Below are 12,928 nucleotides of genomic sequence, written 5' to 3' on the forward strand. Positions count from 1 at the left end.
CATCCTCGGCAGCCCCTTCCTTCCGGCAGCGCGAGCGGGCGCGCTGCTCGGTGACAAGACTGTCCGGCGACGGCCACCGTAGGACGTCCTGGTGGGGCGAGGGTGGTGAGGCTCCGGCTGTCCCACAAACCACCGCGCAGCCCGTCCCCACGCCAGCCTTGGCGCCCGCCAGCCCCAGCAGGTGGCGCTGTCCCGAGAGCGGATGGCTGGTGCCTGTGACTCCCAGCATCCCCCGCTCCTCCGCCTCCCCGGCAGGGGCGGGGCTGAGGGAGAGAGTGCCACGTCCCTAGTGCGGCGCTTTGTGAGGGGAGCAGCGGCGCCGCCTCCTCCGCCGGCCCGAGCCATGGGTGCCTCGCAGAGCGTGGAGATCCCCGGCGGAGGCACCGAGGGCTACCACGTCCTGCGGGTAGGCGCCGGGCCGGGGGCAGCCCGCGGGGCCGGGCCTGCCTCCCCCCCCCCACGGGGCCTAACGGCAGCCGCGCCGCTCGGGCCGGCGGGCTCCGGGCAGGGCGCGCGGGCGGGCGGGCGTCTTGTCACGGGTGGGCCTGGCTTCGCTGGCCCCTGGAGCAGGGGTCCGGGAGGAGGGGGCCCCTCTGTCCCCGGTTCTCTCGGGCGGCCCCGGCGCCGGGCCTGGCTCAGTGACTTGCTGCCTCGCGTCTCCCCCGCCCGCCTCCGGGCCCAGGTGTGTGGAGCCGCTGGGACTGGCCAGTTTCCAGGGTCGGGTAGAGAGAAAGTTGCAGCGCGGTCACTACAAGAGTGACCTGCTTCCCAGACCTGCGCTGGGGTCTCCTGATGTCCGAGCCGCAGGTTGAGTTTAAAGCCCTGCCTGTGACTGCGAGGGCGATTCCGCTAAACCTGCTTCGCGTTTGTTTAAAAGTAGAGGTAACTCTGCGCCTCAGCTCAGGGTTTGTTATGGTTTGTCCGTGTCCAACTTCAGCAATATTAAGTGCATCTACCTTTTTTGATGTTATAAAAGCCATGTGCGGTGACACTCAACACCCAAAAAGAAAAGGAGGACTTGTGGCACCTTAGAGACTAACAAATTTATTTGAGCATCAGCTTTCGTGAGCTACAGCTCACTTCATCAGATGCATTCAGTGGAAAATACAGTGGGGAGATTTATATACATAGAGAACATGAAACAATGGGTTTTACCGTACACACTGTAACCAGAGTGATCACTTAAGGTGAGCTATTACCAGCGGGGGGGGAGGGGGGAAGCCTTTTGTAGTGATAATCAAGGTGGGCCATTTCCAGCAGTTGACAAGAATGTCTGAGGAAGGGGGGGGGGGAATAAACATGGGGAAATAGTTTTACTTTGTGTAATGACCCATCCACTCCCAGTTTCTATTCAAGCCTAAGTTAATTGTATCCAGTTTGCAAATTAATTCCAATTCAGCAGTCTCTCGTTGGAGTCTGTTTTTGAAGTTTTTTTGTTGAAGAATTGCAACTTTTAGGTCTGTAATCGAGTGACCAAAGAGATTGAAGTGTTCTCCGACTGGTTTTTGAATGTTATAATTCTTGACGTCTGATTCGTGTCCATTTATTCTTTTACATAGAGACTGTCCAGTTTGACCAATGTACATGGCAGAGGGGCATTGCTGGCACATGATGACATATATCATATTGGTAGATGTGCAGGTGAACGAGCTTCTGATAGTGTGGCTGATGTGATTAGGCCCTATGATGGTGTCCCCTGAATAGATATGTGGACACAGTTGGCAACGGGCTTTGTTGCAAGGATAGGTTCCTGGGTTAGTGGTTCTGTTGTGTGGTGTGTGGTTGCTGGTGAGTATTTGCTTCAGGTTGGGGGGCTGTCTGTAAGCAAGGACTGGCCTGTCTGCCAAGATCTGTGAGAGCGATGGGTCGTCCTTCAGGATAGATTGTAGATCCTTGATGATGCGTTGGAGAGGTTTTAGTTGGGGCCTGAAGGTGATGGCTAGTGGCGTTCTGTTATTTTCTTTGTTGGGCCTGTCCTGTAGTAAGTGACTTCTGGGTACTCTTCTGGTTCTCTCAATCTGTTTCTTCACTTCAGCAGGTGGGTATTGTAGTTGTAAGAATGCTTAATAGAGATCTTGTAGGTATTTGTCTCTGTCTGAGGGGTTGGAGCAAATGTGGTTGTATCGCAGAACTTGGCTGTAGACAATGAATGGATCATGTGGTGTGGTCAGGGTAAAAGCTGGAGGCATGTAGGTAGGAATAGCGGTCAGTAGGTTTCTGGTATAGGGTGGTGATTATGTGACCATCGCTTATTAGCACCATAGTGTCCAGGAAGTGGATCTCTTATGTGGACTGGTCCAGGCTGAGGTTGATGATGGGATGGAAAATGTTGAAATCATGGTGGAATTCCTCAAGGGCTTCTTTTCCACGGGTCCAGATGATGAAAATGTCATCAATGTAGCGCAAGTAGAGTAGGGACGTTAGGGGACGAGAGCTGAGGAAGCGTTGTTCTAAGTCAGCCATAAAAATGTTGGCATACTGTGGGGCTATGCAGGTACCCATAGCAGTGCCGCCACCCCCAGTTTTTCATGCTTTGAGTCTGACTCCAGGAATGCTCAGTGTCCTTTCTATTACTGCAACAAAAATGGAAGAATAAAATGGTAGTTGTACAAGAAAATGATGTAACTTCATAAATTCTGGTGTCTTGATACTGTATCTACGTTACTTCTGTAGAAGCTATTGGCAGGATAACTAACCACTTACCCCTTGTTTGTACTTCATTGTGTAAGCAATGTATGTTGTTATGCTCCCTTTGGGGTTGTGTTCAGAGACATAGACTATGTCTACAACAGGAAAAAAGATGTTTTTACTGTGTTAAAATCTTAAACTGTCCTCCTAACACATTAGCTGGTCGCAGTGAACCCTAGGTTCCCCCAGGCTTTAATTCAACTAGTTAAACTTTATTTTAGAACAGGCTAATTTGTCTTGACTAGAGTTTTAGAATGTGTTCATTAGATCAAGATTGCTGTCTAACATCTTGCCTCTAAGACCTATTTGCATTAGGGAACCTTTCTAAATATTTTTTACTATTGATAATCCTTAGTGTGGATGTGCTACTGGCATTTTTAATGCTGTCACAAATCCCTATTCAGGCCAGGTCTAATGAACACAATGTTTAAACACCAGCAGGTTGACTGTCCAAGTGCTCCCAATGTTGTAAACACCAGTGGAGCTGAAGCAGAATTAGCAATGGTGGAAAACTTTTTCTAAAAGGCACTGTTTTCATAAGGGAAGAAAACTGTCTATTTTAAACACTCACCCCCAGAACATTGTATCATTTTTCATCAAGTTCTGTATCTTAGTCATCACATTTTAGTCCATGGAGGCATATTCTGATATTTATGCGGCTTGGAATCTTGGGTTATTACTAATTGTTGTTTCTTCAATTCTAGCCTTTTTATAATGTTCTTTTCTTCGCAATTTAAGGCTATTCCTTTCCTTAAGAGAGAACAACAGTCTTTATTTTCTCTGTAAAGTAATAAGTAAACTAAACAGACAACATGAGGACATATTATAGTTTGGACAACACACAGTAATTAGGTGCCAGATTTACATAGCAAAAATAAGAGAAGAGGGGAGTGCAAAGAAACACGATCCACTTACGTATGCCTTCAAGGTACCACTGTAAATTGAGGACAGGAATTAATCTCAGAAGATGGGAGGACAAAGAGAGAACGTTTATAACATAATGCACAACTGCCTGGTCCAAAACATGCCAAATATTAAAACAGAATGTTTCCACTTTGCCTGTTCCCTTTTAGGCTAGCTTTATGCTCCAGTGGGGTTCGTTAGTTGCTGTAACATCAACAACATATTGCATGCTGAATTGTCAAGTAGAGAAGTGCAAACTAGTCATGACAAGGCTGGATATGGTATGACCACAGGAGGGTCAGGGGGTCGGGAGGCTGAATATGCTTATTTCTTCTCATAGCCTGGTTCACATGGGGACAGATGTTCAGTACTTATCCTTAAAGTTGATATTTTCATTAGGTCTATTTCTAGACACTTGTAAGGATGGTAATGTTAAAAAGCTTAAGGAGGATGGGTGGCCTTACTCTGACTTCACTTGTCCTTTCTTGCCATAGTATTGTGCTTGTCTTAATGCTCAAATAATTACCCAGAGTTCTAAAGATGAATACACTGTGCTTCTGATAAAGAAGCAAATCTGTGACTTTATTCCATAATTCAGATCACTCTGTTTTGATGAGCTTTGTGGTTTAGATTATGCTTGTATGAGTTTATCCAGTACTTAATTGGAAATTGACTATATGATTTTTAAAATGTAATTGATTTGCTAGTAATATGTTTTATATGGGCTCTGGCAGATTAAGGAAAGTGCTGAGAGGAAAGTGGTGAGAAAGCGGTACAGGAGTTACAGATTGTATAACAAAGTAACTTCCAGGCAGGGAGAGAGACTCTTGATAACTACAGCTACAGTTGCAGGTTCTTAGTATCCCTTCATATTTCTCTCCTCTCTTTTTCCAAAAACCTTTGTTGCATATATTCATCACTGTGGTTAAATACAGTCTTCCACTGGACCATTGACACTATAGAGGGTTTACCAGAAACATGGGGCAGTTCTGAAGATGGCTTTTGAATCATGTACCTGGTACATTGGGCAGCACTGTAGCTTTTTGCTGGAGGATTTGTGCTATGAACATTGATACAATAAGTAGCTACTATGCACAGGGTGTGAAAAGTTTATCAGGCAAAGGCTAGCCAGTGATAGATAAGAAAGAAAACTTGGCCTTTCAATACTAGATTTTTGGGAAAGCTTACTTTAGAACCCTACCATTGGCGGTAGCAACAGTGGCATCACTTCTGTACACGTGGTATGCTTGCTTTTGGTACCATGTCTTATTAGAATTCCACTCTCTCCATATATGGGAAAAATTCAGAGATGCTGAAGGTTAATTACTCTCTGAGAGACTCATAGAATTCCTGATTGATATAAAGGGGACTTCCTTGTTGTCATAAATATAAAGGGAAGGGTAAACACCTTTAAATCCCTCCTGGCCAGAGGAAAAACCCTTTCACCTGTAAAGGGTTAAGAAGCTAGGATAACCTCGCTGGCACCTGATCAAAATGACCAATGGGGAGACAAGATACTTTCAAAGCTGGAGGAGGGGAGAAACAAAGGTTCTCTCTGTCTGTGTGTTGTTTTTGCTGGGACCAGAGCAGGAATGCAGGTCAGAACTCCTGTAAAGGGCTAATAAGCAATCTAGTGAGATATGTGTTAGATTCTGTTTTGTTTAAATGGCTGATAAAATAAGTTGTGCTGAATGGAATATATATCCCTGTTTTTGTGTCTTAAGGTTTTGCCTAGAGGGATTCTCTATGTTTTGAATCTGATTACCCTGTAAGGTATTTACCATCCTGATTTTACAGAGGTGATTCTTTTTCTTCAATTAAAATTCTTCTTCTTTTAAGAACCTGATTGCTTTTTTCATTGTTCTTAAGATCCAAGGGTTTGGGTCTGTGTTCACCTATGCAAATTGGTGAGAATTTTTATCAAGCCTTCCCCAGGAAAGGGGGTGTAGGTTTTGTGGGGAAAGACGTTTCCAAGCGGGCTCTTTCCCTATTATATATTTGTTAGATGCTTGGTGGTGGCAGCAATAAAGTCCAGGGGCAAAAGGTAAAATAGTTTGTACCTTGGGGAAGTTTTAACCTAAGCTGGTAAAAATAAGCTTAGGGGTTTTTTCATGCAGGTCCCCACATCTGTACCCTAGAGTTCAGAGTGGGGAAGGAACCTTGACACTTGTATTCTGTGTACTTGTGGAGTAAATACCCTTAAAGTAAATGAGAATGGATTGGAATATCATCCATTGATATCTTTCACTATATATATATGGCCTGTAGCCATACCACATTTAGATATGATCTCATGTAACTTTCCCATATTGCTAACTGACTAGGTCTAACCCTGCTTAGCTTAGAAGCATCCAAGGTAAACTTGTCCTACAGGCTGGTGATTTTTGTACTGAGCCAGTGCTCCAGTATGAAGGAGATGTTCCTAGAAGTGTATATTGAATACTGTGCTGAGCAAGGGTCATCTTTCAGAAGAACTGTAAATCTCCTTTTCTCATGAAAATCCCATGGGAAAACCCTGGAGTACTGGCCAAATCTCAATATGGGTAATTGTGTTCTGTGTACCTACAATTTTCCATGCAGGGTTCAAATGGGTATGTGCTTCATTTCTCCTACTGAAACAATTTTGTATTTAAGTACAGAAAGGCTGCTGTGTTTCATGCCAGAGGTGGTTGGAATTTGAGAGGAGGAAACTGGTATGCTCAGTATGGAATAATTAAAAAAAAAACAACCCACGATTTAGGTTCAGCGTAAGTGAAGGGCACAGTATAATTATTCGGCACAATTTACTATTGTACATCTCTAAAACGGCAAGATCAGAATTAGTTCATAGGTTAATTTGCCCTCTGATTAAAGAACACTAACAAATTGACTGTCTTCCATGTGGTATAATCCGCTTTGTTGTTGAAATTGCACTCTTGTTTAAGGTTTCAGAGTAGCAGTCGTGTTAGTCTGTATTCGCAAAAAGAAAGAGTACCTGTGGCACCTTAGAGATGCATCCGATGAAGTGAGCTATAGCTCACGAAAGCTTATGCTAAAATAAATTTGTTAGTCTCTAAGGTGCCACAGGTACTCCTTTTTCTTTTTACTCTTGTTTAAATGTGACATGTTTTGTTTCTAGTCAGGTAGACACCTCTTCATTTTAATTCAATTTTGGTATAGTATCTTCAGACAGCACAACTGAAATACATTGTGTTTATTAACATTTGTATGTAATGTTATCTGTAGAGGCATGTCAGAAATTCAGGATAATGAGGTTTTCATCACTGTAAATTCAGTTTATAGGCTCAGATAGACATGATTTTTGTATTTCTCACTATTTTTGTTCTCTGTTGCTAACTTATTCTGAAAACACCATAATACACTTTCTTTGCTACTGTGGTCAAACTTGTATTAAAAAAAAATCTCTTTAAATAGCACATGACCTCACGATTGAATGACACCTATTTTTATGTAGTTGGGAGTTTGCGTTAATGCTGTGTAGGAAAAATCAAATGGAAGCTTTTCACAACAGTAAAGGAGTGCTTTAGTTACCCACGTATAATATACAGTGACAAGAAATATTGAAGAGCTTTTTTTGTTTAAAATATTTTCCCTAAAATGAATGTTTTAAGGCCCATATCCTGCAATGAGCTTTGTGCAGGCATAACCCTATTGACTTCATTGGATCTGTCTGTATGGATCAGCTTTCAGAGACCTAAAATGTTAAGTGTTTCTTGTTAACTTACACTGAAGTGTAGGGCAAAGTATGAAAAGCTGAACTGTAGGTGCCTTCTGTTATGGATTCAGTTCAGATAGGGCCGGGGGGGGGGGGGGGGGGAATACTGCCTCGTGAAACTATATCTGTTTGGCTACTGGACTATAGATTGCTTTGTCTCAATTAGATGTTGACAAATTGGAGCAAATTCAGAAAAGATAAACAAAAAACTATTGATAGTGTTGGTGAGAATGAATTTATGAAGGAGGTTCAAAAGAAAGTAAATGTAGTTTAGGTGAATAACTAAAGAGGAAGAAAAGTTAGAAGGATGTTTTAAAAAAAAAACAAATAAAACAATGAATTGTTTAGAATGGCCCTAAGGGTTGACTGGAAGTTATGGGAGGAAATTAAGCAAAGATAATATTAAGATTAGTATCTGGGAAAATGGCCTTGTGCTGAGACCTATAGACTATGAAATAATCTTCCAAGAAAACTGGTAGAAGCACCACTATTCAGGCCATTTCAGACTAGACTGGAAAAGTATTAGGAGTATGCATCCTTGGAAAAGGGATGGCTGGATGATCTAAAATGCCTTTCGCATTTCATTGTGGTGGTTCCTGTTGATTTTGCTATATTTAATGTAGTATTTTCATTATAAGCCTTATTATTTGTACACCTGGAAAAAGAAATATAGGCATTTGAATATATTGAATACTCAAGCACAAGAGTGGTGGAGGGAAATGATCTGTTTATATGCGTGCTAAGTGGGAAACTTTGCTGGGGGTTGTCTTTCTAGGGCTATCCAGGAATATAAATTGAAAACTAAAAATTATATTGTAACTTTTTTCTTTTTGTTGTGAGGAGGGGAGAATCCTCAAATACAATAAATTTGTGGTTATATAATTTAAAGTAGTTAACTTTGGGTTACATTTCCTTGTTACCATTAAACTAAGTAATCTTTTCCCAAGTATGCTTTATATGAACCAAGCTTTTGTTGGAAAATTTCTCTTCTCTGGTATGCCCTCTAGGAATGGAAACTTCCTCACATTTGCCATTAGCTTTGTATTTGCTGATTGTATAACATGCCCTTAGATTTGTTAATTTATTAACCCCATTCAGGCTGACAACATTCAATCTTATTTACCTCTATAACCTCTCCCCAGTAACGTTTGTCTTGTTATTGGAATGCCTACTAGGTTTTTTCACTAGAAACAGTGTTAGGCTTCTTATTTCTTGTGTGCACTTAGCTAATTAAGGCAACAGTCTTTTCTGTTTTGACCAATTATGCATTCGTTTCTGCACTTTCAAGATGAAATGGAGAGTAAAAGTCTGAAAATAATATATTCTCTCCATTTTATTCCAGTTGCTCTGTATCCTTGCATGAGTAATCAATTTGGACATGCGGTTGTATTGATTCAGCCAATTTCTTTGTCGCAAATAAAGATATTTAAGTTGACCTCTCGTGGTTTACAGGTTACTATATTAGAGTAAAAAGAAAAGGAGTGTGGCTCCTTAGAGACTACTAACAAAAGGCTGTAGCTCACAAAAGCTTATGCTCAAATAAATTTGTTAGTCTCTAAGGTGCCACAAGTACTCCTTTTCTTTTTGCGAATACAGACTAACACGGCTGCTACTCTGAAACCTATATTAGAGTACTTTTTTCCCTGCTTTGGTGCAAAGGGAATCAGAGTATAAATACTCCCAAGGGTTTCTTTTTTTCTTTTTTACTTCAACACTTCTTAGTTATCTTATAGCAAGGCAGCAAATAGTCATTTTTTTAAAGGCCAGTCTATATGAACTGTACATTGAGTGAAATTCAGTGCTGAGTATGTGGATTTATTTTCTTAAAACCTCTAGATCAATTCACTTATGAAGCTTTTGCTCTTGAAAAGTAGGTGTTTCATAAAGGAATTCAATACAACTGTGTACCATGTAATGCAGTAAAAAAGCTGGCAGAGATAAAAATGACTCCATCAGCTCTGAAAACTTACTTTTAATTCAAGCAATTCATAATAGTTTTATTACAGCCTACATACCCACACAATTTTTTGCTTTACTTTCACTGTCTTGCAGGTGATAAACTGGATACTACTTTAGCAGGGTTTCCTGTAAAAGTCAATTCAAACTTTCTGCTGCTGAAAGTGACTTACAGTCCATGGATTTGGACTAAAATGTTCAAACTTGGGTACATGAAGTTAGGCTCCTAATCCAAAGTTAGGAACCTATATAAATTGCCTGACTTTCAAAGGTGCTGAGTGCCTACAGCATCCATTGATGTCAGTGATAGCTGTAGGGACTTAGCACCTTTGAAAATCAGACTGTTTTAGGTGTAGCTATATGGATTTAGAAGCCTAACATTAAAAATCCAGAACTGAAAATCTTGACCATTCTGTCATACAATACCCTTATTATTCATCACCATCACAGAGAGGGTTTTGCTTTGTATGGAAAAATGAGCTCAGCAACTTGAGTAAACTTCTCTGAGGCCTTATCCTCACTGCTGAAAATAGGTGTGCATTTTATGTTGGGGTAGCTAACATGTATGAGCTATCTCAAGGTAAAAACAAAATGAAAACAAAGCACTTTAGTTTTACTGTGAGGTCAATTTGGTGAATTTAACCCCAGATATGGGTATAATTCTGACTCCACTTAGTTTAATGTGTGGAAAAACTGAAGTTCCTTGGCTTCAGTAGGGTTTTTACCTTGGGATAGCTCATGCATATTGGTTACCCCAAGGTAAAGAACACACATTTTCTAGCTAGGGAAGACAAGGCCTAAGCCTACAATGAAATGAGTAGTGATGATTGTCTGGAGTGAGGAAGTGGGCATATTGGCATTCTGAGGTGGGCCTAGAGAACAATATGTTTAAGTGCAATTCTGCCCAGGAGAGGTGGGGAAAGCAGAGGCAATCTGAGACCAGCCATAGACACAGAAATGCTTCCAGTGGTTCCCAAGTACATATCTCTCTCAGCCAGTTGTTCAATGCCTCCTGACATGTTGGCTGTGTTTGTTTTTTGCCAACCGGCTGGCCTGTTTGCTTGTTTATTTCACTATTGAATCATGACTGACAAGGCTCCATGCTCAGCACTCTACTGGTTGGTTGAGTGGTTCCATCTCAACAACAAACCACATTTCTGTGGGCCTGAGGCAGCTGTTACTAAAGGAATAGACTGCCAGTTTCTTGTAGTGTGACAATGTTCCTAATGCACTTTAAAAAGGTGTTTCTGATCCCTTATTAAATAAACCTGTTGGCCAAATAAGTATTTCTATTAATAATCTTTATAATAAACAAAATTCTCTCGCACTACACACATGAACACTATGTAGACCTATTAAATACATTATACAGGCATACTGTAAGTTCATAAGTTAAAATGTGTGCTTTAGACAAGCCACCAGCTACTAAATTGCTGTATTGTGCAATTCAAATAATAAATGGTGAAACTTGATTGCAACTGAAAACAAATTATTAGCTGGCTTTTGATTAAGCTTTTTGAGATGCTGCTTTGATGTTTAGTGATTTTTCTAGTCAAGGTAGTGTGAAGAATAGCCACTTTTTGGCAGAGCGTTATGAGATCTAACACTCTACCCAATGGCATTTTGGTTTGTACACAAGAACTTTTGATGGTCACATCTGATCAATTCAAAAATTTAAGGGAGTGTTCTAGGGCTCAGTGGCCAGAACCCTATTGATTTTGGTGGAAATCAGGAAAACTGAAAGGGGATGATGACACAGCCTCTGGCATCTGGTTAGTAATGGCAGCAGTACTGGCAAATACCTCTGTAATTGTCTGTAGATCAAAGAACTGGCCGCTGACAGCCATTACCACATTCCAGCATAATTACACCCACCACCATAACTCCCAGTAGCATCTCTGCTGATCCTCCCAATAGTTTTAAAAATGTTGACACCCTGAAAGAGAGGACAAAATATGAGACTGGAGGAAGTGGAGAATGGGATTGCATCCAAAGACCCTGGCATGTGGCGAGAATGGGGGACTTTGGGTCTGGGGGCACACACAGCCCTTGGCATGGGGGAGACCTGCGGGGGTGGGGGCACTCAGAATCCCTGGTTGTTGGGAGAATGGGAGACAACCCTGGTGTGGAGGAGGTGGGAATGGTAGCCATGGGGGAATGAGGGACTACACAACTCCTGGCGGGGAGATTGGGGTTCCCTGGTATGGAGGGCAGTGAAGGGTATGCAGAGCTATTGGCATGGGGGAAGGAGAAATGGGAGAACCAGAACTACTGGGGGGGGGGAGAATGGAAGACCCATCACCATGGTATGAGGGAACATGGAAATGGGGGTGCACACAGAACCCCTAACAAGGTAGGAGAATGGGTACCCTGGTATGTGGGGAATAGAAGGGTCATTGAGTCCCTGACATACTATGGGGGTTGCGTGAGGGAGGCAGTGGAATTTTGCAGGGAGTCCCTGAATTAGGTTATATTATACACTATTAAAACTAGGGCTGTTGCGCGATTAAAACAATTAATTATGATCGTGTGATTAAACAAATTAATTGCAATTATGCGATTAAACAATAGAATAGCATTTATTTAAATATTTGTATGTTCTGTACATTTTCAAATGTATTTATTTCAATTAGAACACAGAATACAAAGTGCACAGTGCTCACTTTATATTTTTATTACAAATATTTGCACTGTAAAAAAGAAACAAAAGAAATAGTATTTTTCAATTCACCTAATATAAGTACTGTAGTGCAGTCTCTTTATCATGAAAATTGAATTTACAAATGTAGTTATATACAAAAAATAACTGCACTCAAAAATAAAACAGTGAGCCTACAAGTTCACTCAATCCTACTTCTTGTTCAGCCAATCAAGTTTTTTAACATTTGCAGGAGATAATGCTGCCCGCTTCTTGTTTACAATGTCACCTGAAAGTGAGAACAGACATTTGCAGCCAGTGTTGCAAGATATTTATGTGCCAGATGCGCTAAAGATTCATACGTCCCTTCATGCTTCGCCCACCATTCTAGAGGACATGCTTCCATGCTGATGATGGGTTCTGCTTGATAATGATCCAAAGCAGTGCAGACTGACCCACGTTCATTTTCATCATCTGAGTCAGATGCCACCAGGAAGGTTAATTTTCCTTTTGGGTGGTTCGGGTTCTGTAGTTTCCACATCAGACTGTTGCTCTTTTAAGATTTCTGAAAACATACTCTACATAAGGTGACCAGATGTCCCAATTTTATAGGGACAGTCCTGATATTTGGGGGTTTGTCTTATATAGGCTCCTATTACCTCCCACCCCCATCCTGATTTTTCACACGTGCTGTCTGGTCACCCTAGCTCTACACCTTGTCCCTCTCCGATTTTGGAAGGCACTTCAGATTCTTAAACCTTGGGTTGAGTGCTGTAGCTACTTTTAGAAATCTCACATTGGTACCTTCTTTGCGTTTTGTCAAATCTGCAGTGAAAGTGTTCTTAAAATGAACAACATGTGCTGGGTCGTCATCTGAGACTGCTGTAACATGAAATATATGGCAGAATGCAGGTAAAACAAAGCAGGAGACATACAATTACCCCCCCCCCCCCAAGGAGTTAAGTCACAAATGTAATTAACGCATTATTTTTTTACCGAGCACCATCAACATGGGAAGCATGTCCTCT

The 12,928-nt window shown here is 41.6% G+C and overlaps 1 protein-coding gene across 1 annotated transcript in view; it reads left to right on the top strand.

Moving 5' to 3' along the window:
* The first annotated feature begins 220 nt into the window (after window positions 1-220).
* Window positions 221-12,928, top strand: part of GORASP2 (golgi reassembly stacking protein 2) — a 34,874-nt gene continuing 22,166 nt past the window's right edge. The window contains exon 1 of the mRNA XM_073305807.1: window positions 221-406. Within this exon, the coding sequence (XP_073161908.1) occupies window positions 344-406 (63 nt within the window). The 5' untranslated portion in view covers window positions 221-343. The remainder of the gene's footprint in view (window positions 407-12,928) is intronic.

The sequence above is a fragment of the Lepidochelys kempii genome, chromosome 11 (genome assembly GCF_965140265.1).
Source record: "Lepidochelys kempii isolate rLepKem1 chromosome 11, rLepKem1.hap2, whole genome shotgun sequence".
Lineage (NCBI taxonomy): Eukaryota > Metazoa > Chordata > Testudines > Cheloniidae > Lepidochelys > Lepidochelys kempii.